Source organism: Xyrauchen texanus, chromosome 19 (genome assembly GCF_025860055.1).
Source record: "Xyrauchen texanus isolate HMW12.3.18 chromosome 19, RBS_HiC_50CHRs, whole genome shotgun sequence".
In the NCBI taxonomy this organism is placed as follows: Eukaryota; Metazoa; Chordata; class Actinopteri; order Cypriniformes; family Catostomidae; genus Xyrauchen; species Xyrauchen texanus.
Window position 1 is genome coordinate 32,140,366 of NC_068294.1, and position 19,387 is coordinate 32,159,752.

Here is a 19,387-nt window from a genome sequence, read left to right on the forward strand (position 1 = left end):
TCGCCCCTGCCTCTTATCTCCAGCAGGACATAACTGTTCCGGGTACAACTCCCTCGGACCGCCGGACGGGGCCTACGCCAAAGAGAGAGACATTACTTTCTGTTTTAGATTTATCAAATAAATGGCATCTTTAACTTCACTCAAGCCTGCGTGTCTTCCCGATAGAAATGAATATGCCGGAAATCTCTCTTAACAAGCTTACTTATTATGTATGGCACTTCAAGCATTTCCTTTGTGCATCAGAAGTAATCCTCATTGATTCTGTTGCAAATAAGGGTAGTAAACATCCTATTGATCATTAATCAGATATAAACAGCAGAGTCTCTGATAAAGCATTGCCTGGGCTCTAGAAGCTTAGCTCAGACACACATAAATATATAAGTACTTTGCTTTGAACCCCTCCTCAATATAGATTTAAACTCTACTTCTTCTGGTGACATTGATGGGTTCATTATTCACAATTACCATCACAAGTACCCTGGCAATTAATTTAATACATTAATTCTGTTTCACTGCAAACATTCATTTAAAAGCCTCTTGAGGGCATATGTATTTGAGGAGAGGGCATTTAACTGAACAGTGAGTAACAGGTCCTGCAGCATCATTTGTGTGAGGGGGGCTCAGTATGATCTAAATGGATTCAATTAGAAGGGAGATGTGAGAAAATAATGAACTGTGCCAAATCGCATGTATTCACGAGGCAAGAAAATGACGTAAAGCAGTGTTTGTGTTGTCTTAATGATATAAGTCATTTATCCAAGCATATTTGTATAAGGCCTTTTCACTTACAACTGTAAACTAAACATTTTAAATTAAAAGGAAAATATGTAGACTTCTAACCTTTCTGCTGGGAAAAAAAAGCCTCAACTGGTTTTCTGATCTTCAGTTGGATTAGCTGGTCTCCCAGCCTGGTCAAGCTGTTGTTTTCTGGTTTAGCTGGTCAGCTAGCTGGTCTCCCAGCCTGACCAGGTGACAGGTGCCCCAAATACCTCTAAAGCCAGCAACGCAGACCAGTCTGACCATCCTGACATACCAGCTAATACCAGTAAAACAGTTTTGGCAAATTTCGGCTGCATTTTTAGTCAACAGAGCAGCTAAAACTTCTCAGTTACTATCGTAACCTCCGTTCCCTGATGGAGGGAACGAGACGTTGTGTCGATTGTAGTGACACTAGGGGTCGCCCTTGGGAGCCTATAAAAGGAGCTGGCTCGCAAAAAAAATTCTGGTTTTTTGCTGAGAAGCCGAGACAGGTTAACAGACTTTTCAGCGGGTAGCACAGCATTGTGGCAAGGGGGACACAGCGTCTCGTTCCCTCCATCAGGGAACGGAGCTTACGACAGTAACTGAGATGTTCCCTATCTGCCACTCACTCGACGTTGTGTCAATGTAGTGACACTAGGGGGGTCCCTATACAAAATGCCACAGCTAGCTGAACTGTGTTACGTGGGCTCACCAGCTGCACATGGAAGAGGCTCGGTGGTAGGTCCTGCCTCAAAGGAAAGGAGCTCTCCAATCACCGTGTGTGTGACCGTACCACGGAAAATACATCACAGGGGGTTACTTGAGTAACCGGCACCTGTGGCATATGAGCACACATACTGGGTCTGGCTGCGAACTCCTCCACCGAATTCGCAAGCCACAGGGCTAGGGAGGAAGGGCATCCAGGGTTCACGGTTCATGAACCTGGCCAGCTGTCCCGTATTTCACAAACTTACCTGTTTGTACCTGACAAAACACAGGACGAAACTGGCTCGACACGGAGAATGTAAAATCTAGCAAAGGTATTGTGTGTTGCCCAGCCCGCTGCTCTGCAGTCTGGTAGAGAGGTGCCATTGGCCAGTGCCCACGAGGATGCCACACTCTATTCCCAAAGGGGCGGGCATGGCCTGGGCCTATCATGCCTAAGCGATGGCATCCACGATCCAGTGGCAAGCCTCTGTTTGGAGATAGAATTCCCTTTCCGCTGTCCCCCAGAGCTGCTCAGAGTGCCTAAAGCTCTGTGTGCAGTCCAAGTAGATGGAAGTTTCCACTCCAGCCCGACATTCGTGGCGGCCCGGGCAAATATGGCGGTCAGCTCCACGTTTGGTGTCTGGCATCACCAAGGCACTCTCTGATGCAGCAATCGAAAGCTCATCCATCTCACGAGCTCCGAAAGAGACATTAGGATGGCACTGAGGCGAGTTGCCTGTCACATCCCAGAACTGGAATGGAACAAATGAGCATGCTGGGGAGTGAGCAGTCAGCAGGGGATTCCCCAGCGGAACTGAAAACATTGGAGACCCCAAATTGCCTCCAGAGTCAACCGGGCCGGCCTCGTACCCGTAGGTAGAAGGCTCATCTGGGGGGGTGGCTGAAGTTGCTTTCCTCCGGAAGAAAGTAAGCCGAGACCACAACGTTGCCATGGTCATGTTCTCACAATGAGAACATGAACCGTCCATGAACGCTTCCTCAACGTTATTTACAGACATGTGAGGCAGCAATTGTGGCCTTCAGAGGTGAAGAGATAACGACCATACCCAGAAACTACACAAAGACGGAAGGGCAGCTTTAAAAAGACGCGTCTCTAGAAAGAGGTTCACATCAATGCGTTTTCTCAATTTTACTGCAGAAGGAGAGAAAGCTGCTGAAATGCGCCATATATCCAACAGCAATTGGCTTATTTCGAGGAGAATGGACCGGCAGAGAAGTACAGCGGTCTGCTGAATCAACTGCTCAGCTCCGAAGAAAAAATCTGAATGAGTGGTTGTGAGCCAGCTCCTTTTACACCCGTATGTCCAGGGGAGTGGCATGCAAATTCCACTCGCCAATTCTCATTGGATTTTTCTCAAAGATCTGAGGTGCGACCCAAGAGCGGCCCCTAATGTCTCTACATCGACACAACATTGAGTGAGTGACAGATAGAGAACCATCGATATCTTGAACTATAGACATTGACTCTAGTAATTCTGAATTTTTATAAAAGGACAGCATGTCAGGATGAGAGAGAAAAGTGGAAAAAACAAGCATGCCAAATAATAACTTTTTATTGTGAACGTCATGAAAAGCAAAGCAGGAAGCTTTGTTAAAGGTATGTTCATTACCATAGTGATTCAACAGGAAATGTTCCTGCAAGTGTTCCCTAGATTAGATTAATCTCGCCTCTCTGGAAAGCTCTGTGTGAACAGCCTGTACAGATGTCCTGCAGAAGATAAAGGCTTCCTAAGTTGTTTCCGCACTTGGACAGAGAAAAGCCCATCAAGCAAATGTGCTATGTGGATCCTAGTATCCTAAGAATACTTAATGCATTAGCATTATTTGAACAAAGCTGCTTTTGCTGCATTTCTCACACAACAAATAGGTTTGCACATCCCTTAATGTGATGTTTCTTAACTGATAAAGATGCTGAGAGAAAAAATGTCACATCAAGTAAATTTGAATTTGATGAAATTGGAATTGTCTATGTCTGTGATGAAGTTTACAAATTGTGGACTGTATTTCCTTTCTGCTTTTTAAAGACCCATTGAAATGACAAGGAAGTTGAGTTAGGCATATCAAATGGCTCATCCCATTAAAAAAAAAAAAAAAAACAGCTTCAGTTAACATCACATCCGTGAATGATGGCTGATGGCTTGCTACTTGCTGGTCAGAGGCAGGTGATATTGGGAAGGGATATTCTTATTTTAGAGAGCATTTGAGAGCTTTAATATTCTTGGTCAATTTTACCGGAAGATACATTTTAAATGCACATCTGCCAAGTTCATTTTAACAACTATGAATAAGAATACATCCACATGGCAATGGCATCAAAGACTACAGACATGAACTCAAAACCACAAAACTCCAATTTTGATTTAATTTGGTCTTTAAATGCAGGAAAAACAGTTCTATGTTGGAATTGTCTAACTGTATCTAGATATACCTTTAATTATTGCTATATGAGCTACTATATATGCTAGCTCCTACCATAGTGTAGTTGTGAGCGACGTTTAGAAGATCCATGCATCCCTGAGCATCAGCAAATGAACGGATCCCCAAGCAGTTGGATGGGTGCAGTTGTTTCATCAGAAAGTTGCAGCAAACTTGAATGACTTGTGAGAGCTGGAGAAGACAAGCAGCAGCTAAAAGACATTCAATTGTCTCCTCTTTTAGCTCCAGGACTCCTGTGCATTTAGTGAAAAGAGCAGAATATGCAAGAAACCTTTCAATTAACAAACAGAGTGGAATCAAAATTATTTCAGAAACACAGTGTGGTGATTTCATGCATGTTGTTGATATGTTAGATTATTAGGCAACAAGAATGAATAAAATAAAGAACAGAATTCTAAGAGGCACTAATGGTTGCTGATATTGAATCTGCATAGTGTAACATTTATCTAAACCTTGTGTAACTATTAATATTCAAATAAACAAATGGCCTCACAAAGATAACATGTAGACATCATGGGTGTAAAGTTACAAATTACAAATACTCATGTTACTGTAATTAACTACTTTTTCCCAAGAATTTTAAATTAGTTTAAAAATGTTATACTTTTAATTGAGTTCATTTTAAGTGCTGTAACTGTACTTTTACTGCCCTATTTTGCCACTGTCTGTGTTTGCTACTTCTCTGTCCTGATTTTATTTTCTATCTATCAACATGATTGGCTGGCAAGAATCTTGTGGCTCCCGTCAAATCAAATTACATGTAAAAAACTTGAGCTGCAGATCTGGTGCCAACTGTGGAGAATTCCTCAAGCATGGTTCAACACCTGAACATAACTGTCTGCAGCTGGAAGGGATTTTCACAGTGAAAAAGGCCAATTGTTTGATCGTGTCATGTGAGTTTAACTTGCTCAAGCCAGATATCAGTATTAATACTGTCTCTAATTTGAAGAAACATATCGAGGTAAATTTCATATTCCTGCTTACTAGATTCTGTGTGTCTCTAACTTAGCCTGTAATTTATCTATTTTTCACTGAGATTATTGGGCTGCTGTGAGAGATTAATGCAATGTTATAAATAAGGCAGGGCAATAAAATTATCTAGATGTTTATCGGAAAAAAGAAAGATGTACTCGATCAAACTTTTTAATAGTTTTCTAAATTTAGCCTATGTTTTACATCTAAAACAGGGGGGTTCATTACATCAATCACGATAGCAAGAGCACCACTGGTTGGATGATCTAGATGAAATATAATAGATTGACTTTTTATTTCCTGATGTCTGTCGCTGCACGCTGTTTGATTGACAGGCTGTAAATGTTTGAGCGTGATTGCGGTTACGTGCCTAAATGATCAAATACACTTAACAATTCCGCCAATGGACATCTTGTTGAGGATTTATAGTAAACGTAGTCGTTTATGTCTAAAGTGATCTTAAACAGTGGATCAAAAAGATTATTTGCTCCAAAATGTTGGACTTGAAGTGTACATGTATCCGAATTGAGCACTGTCTAGTAGGCTATGTCATAAAAAGTCTATTAATCAGACAACAATAACAAGGAAATGAGAAAACCACACTACTTTTGGCTGAATAACTAGAGTAGCTTTACAATTATTAATGTAATAGAATAAAATAGTGACATTTTTAATAATAATATATTGTTTTAATATGGATCGGTTTTTTTATAATTTTGACCCCTGATGTAGAGAGTGAGTTAATTGGTATAATAAATTACCAGGAAAGTAGAGATGATCAAATCATTTACAATTATGCTTAGCCTTTATATAGATAGAAGATTTGCAGAGCAATACTTCAGCAGAACATTCCATCATTGACAAACTTCAGAAAATTGTGCATCATGCATTAGAATGAGAACACAACTATTGCAGGGCTTAAAAGATACAAGCACTAACTCAATGTGGAACATTGTATCTCAAAAGGAGGACAATATGGCCCCCCATGTGTTGCTTAAATAATTCAAACAAAAATAAAAATTATCTTATCATTTACTCACCCTCATGCCATCTTTCTATGACTTTCTTCAGAACACAAATTAAGATTTTAGAAGAATATTTCAGCTCTGTAGGTCCATTCAATGAAAGTGAAGGGGTGCAAAAATGTTATGCTCCAAAAAGCACATACAAGCAGTAAAACATTAATACATTCAACTCCAGTCGTTTAATCCATGACTTCAGAATTGATATGACAGGTGTGGGTGAGAAATAGTTCAATATTTAAGTCAATTTTTGTTAGAAATTCTTCTCTCTGCCCAGTAAATAGCTATATGCATGAAGAATGTGAATCACCAAAAACACAAGAAGAAAGTAAAATTTAATGTGGAGATTGACTGAGCAGGGAGGAGAATTAATAGTAAAAAAGGAATTAAATATTGATCTGTTTCTCACCACATCTATCATATCACTTCTGAAGACATGGATTAAACCACTGAAGTCACATGAATTAGACTACTTTTATGCTGATTTATGTGATTTTGTGGAGCTTCAATATTTTAGCACCGATTCGCTTTCAATGTATGGACCAAAAAAGATGAGATATTCTTCTAAAAATCTTAATTTCTGTTCTGCAGAAGAAATTCATACACATCCAGGATGGCATGAGGGTGAGTTAATGATGTTAGAATCTTCATGTTTGGGTGAATTATTCCTTTTTTTGCATTATGTAGCCCCTGTACCAAACAACTTTTCCCATGTCTACTCTACCTCCTCTTTTGTGCAGGACATGAAGTGCCAAGTGATCCTGCTTATTTAGCTTCTTTTTTTTTTTTTTGCATTCCTTGCATTGTTCGAACATGTTTTATGAACAACAATAATGCTCTGTCAGCATTAAGGGAAATTTAGATCCTACACATAAACTGATTTTAATGAAATTTTTTCATACATTACGATATAAATAGTGATCAGTGTATTGAAAATAACTTTTTACATTTTCATTTCTGTCATCATGTCTCCCTTTTATTTTTTGGAATCAGATTCATGTAGTGTTTATCATATCAATACTTTTAAATGAGCTACTCTTTTACTCTTACTTGAGTAGTTTTTAGGACAGCTACTTTTACTCTACTCACACTAAATCTTTTGGGAAGTAACAATACTTCTTCTTGAGTATGATTTTTCAGCACTCTTTCCACCCCTGATTTCCCACTTTATTACACTGTATACTACGAATGCACAAATAAATGCACCCAAGTGGGAAAGTAGATTCTTACCGGTATATGCAAACTGTACCAGTGCTCTCAATGCCTCAGGATCAACACCCTCCATTTTAATTTCCTCTTGTTTTGCCTCCCTCACATCATTGGTGAACATGGCAGCAAAGTAGTCTGACACTGCACTCAGAACAAGTCTGCAAATAATTGTGCAAACCATTCATATATGTGACTTCATACTTCACGATAAAGTTATTTAGAGTTGCCTTTGTGGAAAATTCCTCAAAAACATAAATTTCAGCATAGTGAGAGTTGCTATTTTCACCAGGTTGTTTCATGCAGCACTGGGTTGATGTTGATTGAGCTCAGTGTCAAAATGGAACGGGCAGTTGACTGTGACTACAGAGGATTCTCTGGCAGAACAACATCAAAACATTCAGCGACCGAAAGTTCTTTAAATAAACATTGTTTTATAGGCCTTGAAGAAACACTCTCAATAGTTTGAAATACATGGCTTCATGTAGAAAAGCTTTGACTCATTTTGACATTTGACATTTGAATATTCATCCTTAAAGTTAATTAAAGGTATTGTAGAATTAAAGCTTTAACCATTAGAGACCCAAAGCATTGATAATGATAAATGTTTTCTTCAAATGTGTTTTTTAGAAATCCACTGAAAACTTTGGGAATAAAATTGGGAAAACATTTGGGCTTTCAGGGTTGCAAAATTTCACTACAGTTATGAATATGCATTTAAGTACACATGCTTTTTTACTTTTCCAGCTTGCCAGAAATCTAGTAGGCTGAAAGTTTGTGTCAGAGCAGCCATCTCAAGTTTAATGATCTCAATGACACCCCAGGATAGTTCATGAAAAATGCATATTTACACAGAGGCTTACAGCAGTTGTTTTGACCTTTATAAAATTCAGAATGCCAGTAAGCTAGAATGCTGAAATTTTGACATGTACATCTCAGAGTTGGGTTGTCCCATTACACTTTTTTGTGTAACACTGACTCCCAATAAAGTACCTAAATAGCATATTTAGAGCCCTACTGTTAAGCTGGTCAAACCTTTATAAAAAGCTTATCCATTAAACAAGAAAGCTGAAACTAAACTTAGGAAATAATTATACCAGCACGTCTGGCACCAAAAATCATGCCACGGTCAAAATCACAGAGATTTTCCCCCATTCTGATGGTTGAAGTGAACATTAACTGAAGCTCCTAACGCATATCTGCATGATTTTATGCATTGCACTGCTGCCACATGATTGACTGATATATATATATATATATATATAAATATATATATACACTCACCTAAAAGATTATTAGGAACACCATACTAATACTGTGTTTGACCCCCTTTCGCCTTCAGAACTGCCTTAATTCTACGTGGCATTGATTCAACAAGGTGCTGAAAGCATTCTTTAGAAATGTTGGCCCATATTGGTAGGATAGCATCTTGCAGTTGATGGAGATTTGTGGGATGCACATCCAGGGCACGAAGCTCCCGTTCCACCACATCCCAAAGATGCTTTATTGGGTTGAGATCTGGTGACTATGGGGGCCATTTTAGTACAGTGAACTCATTGTCATGTTCAAGAAACCAATTTAAAATGATTCGAGCTTTGTGACATGGTGCATTATCCTGCTGGAAGTAGCCATCAGAGGATGGGTACATGGTGGCCATAAAGGGATGGACATGGTCAGAAACAATGCTCAGGTAGGCCGTGGCATTTAAATGATGCCCAATTGGCACTAAGGGGCCTAAAGTTTGCCAAGAAAACATCCCCCACACCATTACACCACCAGCAGCAGCCTGCACAGTGGTAACAAGGCATGATGGATCCATGTTCTCATTCTGTTTATGCCAAATTCTGACTCTACGATCTGAATGTCTCAACAGAAATCGAGACTCATCAGACCAGGCAACATTTTTCCAGTCTTCAACTGTCCAATTTTGGTGAGCTCTTGCAAATTGTAGCCTCTTTTTCCTATTTGTAGAGGAGATGAGTGGTACCCGGTGGGGTCTCCTGCTGTTGTAGCCCATCCGCCTCAAGGTTGTGCGTGTTGTGGCTTCACAAATGCTTTGCTGCATACCTTGGTTGTAACGAGTGGTTATTTCAAAAGTTGCTCTTCTATCAGCTTGAATCAGTCGGCCCATTCTCCTCTGACCTCTAGCATCAACAAGGCATTTTCGCCCACAGGACTGCCGCATACTGGATGTTTTTCCCTTTTCACACCATTCTTTGTAAACCCTAGAAATGGTTGTGCGTGAAAATCCCAGTAACTGAGCAGATTGTGAAATACTCAGACCGGCCCGTCTGGCACCAACAACCATGCCACGCTCAAAATTGCTTAAATCACCTTTCTTTCCCATTCTGACATTCAGTTTGGAGTTCAGGAGATTGTCTTGACCAGGACCACACCCCTAAATGCATTGAAGCAACTGCCATGTGATTGGTTGATTAGATAATTGCATTAATGAGAAATTGAACAGGTGTTCCTAATAATCCTTTAGGTGAGTGTATATACATATAGTGATTCCAGGCTTTTGCACTGGGGAACCGAGAATAAGGTACGGCCATTTACATTGGTAGGTCTAGTGTTGTGGCAAGGGGACACAACGTCTTGTTCCCTCGATCAGGGAACGGTGGTTACAACAGTAACCATGATGTTCCCCTTCTGTCACTTACTAGATGTTGTGTCAAATGTAGTGGCACAAGGGGTCCCATTTAAAAACGGCATGCACTACACTGTTTTACGTGAACTAAAACAGGTGCAAGCAAGCTACTGCATGCTAGAAGCAACTGTATCGGCAGCAAGTAACCCTCCCCAACGCCCCCAGAAAAAGGTGTCATATACAGACCTTAGGTTTCCAGCACCACTAAGGGGGGAACAGAAAACATGACTATCATGGGAGCAAGCCGGCCATGGGGAAGGCGATCTATTCCATTCCTATTCTTTCATGGGGAAAAGACCCTGCGGAGACCACATCCTGCCCAGACTGGAGTGAATGTAACATGTGGCCAATACGTCACATGGGTTGTCAAGTGGAAGTGGCGCGGTGGTAGGTCCTACCTGGTGAGGGAGGAGCTCTAAAAACACAGCGACTGGGGGCAGAGGGACTGAGCTAACCTCTGTTTGGAGACAGCGTTCCCTTTCCACCATCCGCCGAAGCAGACAGAACTACTCTGAACATCTAAAGCTCTGCGTGCGGTCCAAATAGATACGCAAAGCACGTACCGGACACAGCAACGAAAAGGCCTCCCGGGGCAGCGCTTGCAGGTTCACAAGCTGGTCCCTGAAGGGGGTCATAGGAACCTTGTGGACGTAGCCCGGTCGCGGTCTTAGGATGGCGTGAGTATCTGCCGGACCGAACTCCAGGCAAGTGTCGCTGACAGAGAACGGTTGTAGGTCCCCAACCCTCTTGATGGAAGCTAGCGCTATCTGGAGGGCCGTCTTCAAGGAGAGGGTCTTGAGCTCAACTGAGTCAAGTGGCTCGAAGTGGGGTCTCTGAAGGCCCTAGAGGACCACTGAGAGATCCCAGGAGGGGAACTGGCTTGGCTGGGGAGGATCCAGCCTCCAAGCACCTCTAAGGTACCTGATAATCAAGACTTGCTTATCCAAGGACTTGCTATCCACTGTGTCATGGTGGGCCGCGATAGGGGCTACAAACACCTTCAAGGTTGAGGGGGACAGCCTCCCCTTCAACCTCTCTTGCAGGAATGAAAGCACTGACCGAACTGTGCATCTCTGCGGGTCTTCAGACCAGAAAGAACACCAATTTGCGAACAAGCGCCACTTTAGGGCGTAAAGCTGTCTGGTAGAGGGAGCTCTGACTTGGTTGATCGTGTCTACGACTGCAGGTGGTAGGTCAATCAGATCTTACGCGTCCCGTCCAGGGGCCAGACGTGGAGATTCCAGAGGTCTGGGAGCAGATGCCAGAGAGTGCCCCGTCCCTGTTAAAGAAGGTCCTTCCTCAGGGGAATTTGCCAGGGAGGTGCTGTCGCGAGGAGCGTGAGATCCGAGAGCCAAGTCCGAGTGGGCCAGTAAGGAGCCACTAAGATGACTTGTTCCTCGTACTCCCTGACCTTGCACAGCACCAGTGCAAGAATTCTCACTGGGGGAAATGCGTACTTGCGCAGCCCCCGGGGCCAGCTGTGTGCCAGCGCTTCTGTCCCAAGAGGGGCCCCGGTTAGGAAGTACCAGATTGGGCAGTGAGAATTGTCTTGGGAGGCAAAGAGATCTACCTGTGCCATGCCGAACTGGCCACAAATCAGCTGGACCACCTGGGGGTGGATCCTCCACTCTCCTCTAAGCTAGACCTGTCGCAACAGTGCGTCGAGGTAGTTGAGTATGGGGATGCCCACTTCTCGCCTGGCCGTCGAACGTGAACCATAGGAAGGGTCTGTGTTGAGGCAAAATGGAGACGTGGAAGTACGCGTCCTTCAGGTCTACCGCCGCAAACCAATCTTGATGCTGAACGCAGGTTAGAATCTGTTTCTGCGTGAGCATTTTGAACAGGAGTTTGTGTAAACCCGGTTGAGAACTCGCAAGTCCAAGATTGTCCGCAACACATGCCTTTTTTGGGTATGAAGTAAGGCTGTAGAAACCCTTCTTCATCTCAGCTGGAGGGACAGGCTCTATCGCGTCTTTGAGCAGCAGAGTTGTAATCTCTGCCTGTCAGGTGCTGGCATTTTCGCCACGCATCGAAGTGGAGCGAATACCGCTGAAACAAGGTGGGAGCCTGGCGAACTGAATCGCGTAGCCATGTTGGATGGTCCTGCCAGGGATGGGTAGTCACTGGTCCGGAGGCGAGGTAACTGCATCCGAAGAACTGGGACTGTAGGATTTTGGTGCCGGAGCACCGTGAGAATGGCACACACAGGCTAGATGACCAAGGGAGTGAGGAAATTGCTCTTTTATTGACAGTGTGGGTACAACAGCCCGAAGGGGGTACCCAATTGCTCCCAATGGTATGCTAGCGCCTTGCATATCAGGTCTGGCGCCATTGGTGTATGAGTGTGTGTGAATGGATGATTTACCTGTTGCTTGGATGCAGGGGGACACCCTCGGCGGGCAGAAGGGGCGCTGCCAGCACTGGGGTGGCGCCAAGGCATGTTGTGTGAAATCGCTTTCGTCTGCTTCTTTACCACCAAAAACTGCTGGACAAAGTTGACGACGGTGTCGCCGAAGAGGCCAAGCTGGGAGATGGGGGCGTTGAGAAAGCGGCCTTGTCAACATCACGCATCTAGACCATGTTCATCAAGAGGTGGCATTCCTGGACCATGAGGGTGGTCATCGCCCGCCCGAGTGCCCGCGCTGTGACCTTCGTGGCTCTGAGAGTGCAGTTCCTGCAGCACGTTGGGGTCAGGACTACCCAGGTTCAATTCTTTGAGTGCCTTGGCTTGGTGGACCTGCAGAAGAGCCATGGTATGCAGGGCAGATGCGGCCTGACCAGTGGTGCTGTAGGCTTTCGAGGTCAGTGACGATGTCATCCTACAGGCCTTGGAGGGGTGCCCTCCATGTCATCATCAGCTCGACATTCACTTCCGGGAAGAAAGGTACTGGTGGGAGGGTGTGGCTGGGAGCCACGCCCTGACCCTGGGTACCAATCGTCAAGCCATGAAGGCTGTGGGGAGGACGGAGGGTTCCAGTCCAACCCAACACTCACGGCGGCCCAGGAAAGCATGTCGGCAATCTGCGCATCAGCCTTAGTCTGGGCAGGCTGACCCGAAGGTGGCAGCCCATACGAGTCTTCTGCGTGAGACACTTGAACACTCTCCGATGCAGCGGCGAAATCATCCAAATCAGGGGGCTCGAGGGAGAATGCCGACTGGCCGTGAGGCGGGCCACACTCACCTCGAGCCCGGATGGAAGCAAGCAAGCGTGCCGGGGAGCGGGTGGTTCGTGGGGATTTACATGGCGAAATCGAGCCCGCTGCCATCCCTAAATTGCCTCCATCACCAGCCGGATCGTCCTCAATCCCGTGGGAAGGAGCGACGTGGGGGCGGCTGAAGTGGTATTCACTTTGAGAAATGAAAGCCGTGACCGCAACGTTGCCATGGTCATATTCTCGCAGTAATTACATGTACCATCCACAAACACTGCCTCAGTGTGATCGCTACCCAGGTACACGAGACCGCATCCAGGAACTACACAAGGGCGGAAGGGCATTTTGTCATTGGCCTTTTCTCAAGTTCAGAGGTACGCCAGGCTCTCAAGAAAAAACCCTTGTGTCACTACACTCGACACAATGTCGAGGGAGTGACAGAAGGGGAACTAAGGTTGCCGCTGGAAGAGGTGTTAGTGAGGCCAGCAGGGGGTGCTCACACTGTGGTCTGTGTGGGTCCTAACACCCCAATAGAGTGATGGGGACACTATACTGTAAAAAGGCACTGTCTTTCAGATGAGACATTAAACTGATGTCCTGACACTCAGGGGTAATTAAAAATCCCAGGGCATTTCTCGTAAAGAGTAAGGCTGTAACTCCGGTGTCCTGGCCAAATTTCCCCATTGGCCCTTATCCATCATGGTCTCCTAATAATCCCCATCCATTAATTGTCTGTATCAGTCCACTCTCTCCTCTCCACTAACAGCTGGTGTGTGGTGATTGTGATTGCCTCTGTCACATCATCCAGTTTGGTGCTGCACACTGGTGGTTGTTGAGGAGAGTCCCCTACTCACTGTACTTTGAATGTACTGTAGTATCAGAAAAGGACTATAAATGCAACATTCATTTCATAGGTGGCAGCCCAGTGCATATATATATGCACTGATGAGCCAAAACGTTATAACCACCTGCCTAATATGCTGTTGGCCCTCCACGTGCCACCAAAACAGCGCCGGACCGCCGAGGCATTGACTCTACAAGACCCCTGAAGGTGTCCTGTGGTATCTGGCACCAATACATTAGCAGAAGATCATTCAAGTCCTGTAAGTTGAGAGGTGGAGCCACCATGGATCGGACTTGTTGGTCCAGCACATCTTACAGATGCTCAATCGGACTGCGATCTGGGGAATTTGGAGGCCAGGGCAACACCTTGAACTCTTCATCATGTTTCTCAAAACATTCCCGAACAATGTGTGCAGTGTGGGAGGGTGCATAATCCTGCTGAAAGAGGCCACTGCCATCAGGGAATACCATTGCCATTAAGTGGTGTTCCTGCTCTGCAACGTGTGGTATGGGTCAAATTGACATCCACATGAATGGCCAGACCCAGGATTTCCCAGCAGGACATTGCCCAGAGCATCACACTTCCTCCACTTGCTTGTCTTTTTCCCTCAGTACATCCTGGTGCCATCGATTTTAAACGATGCAGCAGTGTGCGATGCACTGTGTGTTGAGACACATTCCTCATGTAACCATCATTAAAATGTTCTGCAACTTTTGCCACAGTAGACCTTCTGTCGGTTCGTACCAGACGGGATAGCCTTCGTTGCCCTCATGCATCTATGAGCTTTGGGCACCCAACACCTTGTCGCCGGTTTGTGGTTTGTCCCTCAGACCACTCTCAGAAGTATTCACCACAGCTGAATTGGAGCACACCACAAGCCTTGCCGTTTCAGAGATGCTCTTACCAAGTCGTCTAGCCATAACCATTTGGCCCTTGTCAAAGTCGCTCAGGCCTTTACTCCTGCCCATTTTTCCTGCATTCAACACGTTGACTACAAGAACTGATTGTTCACTTACCATCTAATCTCCCCAGACCTTGACTTGTTATATGCTTCACCTGTGAGTGGTCATAATGTTGTCTCATTGGTGTAATATACTGTGTATATATTTAACTTTTTTGTAAATACAACTAAAAGTGTTTGGAATTGAAACAGAAATGGTGTCATTCGGCACGTGAACATGTTGTGTGACATTGGCATGCTTGAAGATTAAAATTGTAGTGTGGGCTGCTGTTGTTTTGTTTAACCTATATTTATTGAAAAATAAATAGTATTTAATTGCTGCATTATTTAATTGTTTTAAACACGTTGCAATGTTGCTACTGTGGGTCTCTGATGGCTAATACTATCATTAAGTTTGTAGGCTAAAATGTTAATCTGTAAGACTTGATGAGTAATATAATAATGAAGTATTGTTTGATGGTCTAATGATTTCTGTGAAGTAAATGCGCTGCATTTTAAACAGTATTCCCTTTTGTCCTGTTCATCTGTTTGTTTTATTATTTTTTGCAGAACTGAAAGTAGTATTTATGAAAGCAAGGTGATTTGATCCAGATGAGACTCACCTGTGCGCGGGGATCTTGTGATCTCCGGCTATCAAAAGTACATCACACAGCTGCTTGTGCTGAAGGTAAGTCTCCATCTTTCGAAAAGTCTGTTCTGCATGATTTGTGGCCTGGAAAAACTCATCTGAGCAATTGGAGCTCATCCTGGAGAAACTGCTCAAAGCAAAACTGTGGGAAAGAGTAAGATCAGAATTCAGTTGGGGCTGAACGATGTGCGCTTTTGCCAGTTTGGCTATTTGATCCAGGTGAGTGACAGATGGGCCACTTGTGAAAATGCTGCTATTTTAATATTTTCAGAGTAACAATTTGAGTGTAAATTTAAATAAGTATCAGGGGCGTGTCTAGGGGGAGGCTGGGGGAGGCAGTGCCTCCCCTAGGATAAGCTCTGCCTCCCCTGAGAATTTGAGAAATAATCTGTCCATCTGATGATAAATTACAATTTAAAAGTGGATTGTTTTGTGCATATTTTTCCATCGCTAGCAGATGAGTGAGGTCTGACACAACAAAAATCAAGTTTTGGCGCTGTTTCACGGCGTACGCGCTCAGAAAAAATGCATTATGTCAGAACACAACGCAAATGAAATGTTTACCTGGCAGCGCTTTAAAGCACGAGCAAACAATGAACTTTTGTGATTGCGAATAAGTGCAGTGTCCTGTGAGTGTAACTCTACCGCTGCATTAACATATGATGTGAATGTACGTCGAGTTTTCGGGGACCAGAACTGCAGCTGATAGAATGTGCGGCAATGAGAAAGCAGTGTGCAGTGCACTGTATGCGGATGCTTTCACATATGCTGCGTTACTTTGTAGGCTAACTGATCCGCGGCTGTACTGTACCAGAAACACATAGGCATACTCACTATTTTTTTTTTTTCAAATCCTGAAGTTATCAGCAACTTTTATTTAAAAAAAAAAGTTTTGTCAGCATTGCGATTCTCTTTGTACACATATACACTCTTTAATAGACGTATTCACGTTAAAACCCAATTTAATCAACTTATTCAATGCATTACTTCTATACAGATGTATATATTAATTTGCTCGAGCAATTAAGTGGAAAAATATTTAACCATGTATTTATATTAAAATCACAAACATTTTAAATTAAAACTTAAAATTGACAAAAACAGCAGACTCATAACTTTTCTTTTGCATTTCAATTTTAATACAATAAATCTTGCATTTCACAAAGAACTTGTTTTTCCACCTCCACGAATGAGACTAGAGTCGTTCATTATCCCGCCTTGTTGAGGTAAATTTTAGTTTTCCTTGCTTTACCCCGGTCTTAAAGTAAAAATGAGACTGTGAAAAATAGTAGTATTTAATTAAATACATTTATCTAAGTCTGTTTTGACTATAGATCTCAAAACTCCTCCAGTAGCCCCTTAAATAAAAAACGAACAGTCCTAACTAGAACGTTCATTAAAAAAAATGTAGCCTATTGCTTTTCTATTGGCCGTTATTGGGTGTGTGGCAGTCTGCTGCCGGATCACATTAACAACCAGAGTGCACAGTAGTCACAGTCAGTCGATATATATTTTGAATCTGTTGGTAGCTCGTGTTACAAGGCTCACTGCTCACAACTTTGTTATTTTCTCATTAGTGCTAGTGTGTACTTATAAGCTTTTACTAAGAGTAATTCACGAAGCATTTTAGCCCTAAAAGTAGCACCTAAGTCTGGAATAGCTTAGAAGAACATTTACCTCTTGTCTATACAAACGTGACTTCAGATTCATTTAAAAAACTCTCTCATCTCGGTTGCCTACTCGTGTAGCACGTCTTCTCACAAGCAAACACCTGTCACTCATCACCAGGCAATCACCGTGATCTGATATATGAATCTGTCAATAATAATAATAAATAATAATAATATCATCATCATATTATTAATGTTGACCTGGTTTAACTAACTTTTATGTGATAGCCCTATAGTCTAATTGGGGCCCTGTGCCTATCTCTGGGTTCCTGGCTTAGAAAAAGATATGCACTAAAACAGATTGTGTGTAGTATAGCTTAATTTTGTGCCGATTTTTTCAATTGTTTATGTTGCCCCCCCAAACAAGCCAAATGCCCTCCCAAACATGATATCCTGGTAACCCCTCTGATAAGCATATAATAAAAATGTATTTACTCATTTAGAATTTCTTGGTATTTGGTATTTCTCCCCTTTTGCTGTAATGGCAATAGGCACTTGATTTGGCATAGCCCTCACAAGTTTATGCCAAAACCTGATGATCCCTAATATCCCAGCATGATTTGAGAATGTTCCAAAGAGCTTCTGTGTGCACTATAGAAAGTATGGAAATCTGACGTTTTGTATAAATATGTTAACTGTCAATGTCATGAATTTCTTTATTTAGTTAGTGACATAGATATTGTGCATATTCATAAATATTTCTTATTCATTTTATGTTATAATGATCTTTGTTTGACATTTTTCAAAATTTCAGTTCATTTCCAAGTTTAAATTAGATTTTGAATCCCAGATTTGAATGAATGTGGACTTTTGAACCCAGCTGTGTGTATTATTTGGACATGCTGTGACAATGGACTATTTGACTGTCACAAAGTTGTTTGATTAAGTTTTGTGTATGCTTGAATTGTACACTGTTCAAAAGTAATATCTTTTTCTCATGCATCCTAGTTGGACATTAGTGATTCTTTGTATGTCTTCCTTCACACTTGTCAGAGCTCAAATTAAAACCATTAGAGCTAAACTCCGTAAAAGTGGATGGAAAACCAGAGTTTTCCAAAGGGGCAGATTACTATTTGCACAAACTTTACTGTTTTATTTATTTAGATGCATGGGACTTTGTGGGGATCTGGTCTCTTTATAGAGCTTTGATAAAGTAAATTCTGAGCTGCTCTCCCTGCAGAACGGTAGATTACAAGCCATTGTGCTGCATCTGAATAATCCTCCTGACTCACGGCAAACAATCTAAACCCTTTATTTTGCTGTCCTTCACGGAACAAATGCATATTTGACATTTAACCAGTCCATAACACTGTTCAAAAAGTCTAGCTGCCAGAGGGAAGTACCGCAGAGCTGTGCATTTTGATTACTTTTCTGTAATCTATGCCATAGAATATGACATTTTCAAAAACTTCCAATTAATCATTTTGTAGCAGTTTTGTGTATCAGCACCATTTGTCCAATCGAATTACAGCACTGGAATTAACTGTAAAAATACTTTTAACAACAGCATGTTCTGTTGCCCTCTTTATCTTTTAAAATGAGTTCCAAAACCATAGAGATGAGAGTAAAAATGAAGCACCTGATAAAATGTAATGATCTCATAAACGTTTTAATTACTAAGTAAATTCCATTGACACCTGTGGTCATTGGATCAATGGATTTGAGACCTGTGACTCTGCCCTTAGAGTACACGCATAAAGCAGAATTTCACCCTTGTGTCCTCGAATTGGAGGGCAGACGTGCTCCATCATTAGGAGCTAGTTTTCAAGCATACTGCAGCACAAATCATATTAATTTGCTCTCTATTTATAGTTAAGCAGAGTAGAGTAACTGTGATAAGTAGTCTATTGGCCCATTGGAATGGAGATGTGTTGCCATGTGTTGTCTTAATGAGCAAGGTGACTCTCATACGAAATACATTATCTTTATCTCTCTGGTCAGCTGTCAGTGGTAGGTGATCACACTGATATTTACAAGCTGAGGGGGGGGTGTTGAATTTGAAACCTTTAAAATAGTCCTGGGGTTGCTATGATCTAGGCTGTCTGGCTGAAGGATTTTATAAAATAGTCTGATATTTCACATATAGGCCATGCAAACAGATGGGTTGTTAAAAATCATGTATGTTTGCATGCTTCCTTTTTTTAATTTCTGTTATGAAGATCCACTCAAAAAGTGAATGCTTGAACAGTGAATAGTGTTTATGTTGTGTGGAAGGCAATAGCTAACAGTCTCTGAATCATTCTGGTCATTATTGGGTGGTTTTTATGTTAAATAGATGGGTAGTTTATCACCCTGACATTATAACTATGTTTTGGCACAACACTTGAGTGTCCTGAATAAGAAATAAGCCAACAACGAGGGGTTGTAAAACCTAG

General features: G+C 42.5%; 1 protein-coding gene across 1 annotated transcript in view; it reads right to left on the reverse strand.

Annotated features, from left to right (window-relative positions):
- LOC127659675 (kelch-like protein 4) overlaps window positions 1-19,387 on the reverse strand; it is a 65,272-nt gene that overhangs the window by 21,127 nt on the left and 24,758 nt on the right. Inside the window, exons 2-4 of the mRNA XM_052149598.1 lie at window positions 15,317-15,484; window positions 7,131-7,267; window positions 3,943-4,139 (exon numbers count right to left, since the gene is read on the reverse strand). Of these exons, the coding sequence (XP_052005558.1) occupies window positions 3,943-4,139; window positions 7,131-7,267; window positions 15,317-15,484 (502 nt within the window). The remainder of the gene's footprint in view (window positions 1-3,942; window positions 4,140-7,130; window positions 7,268-15,316; window positions 15,485-19,387) is intronic.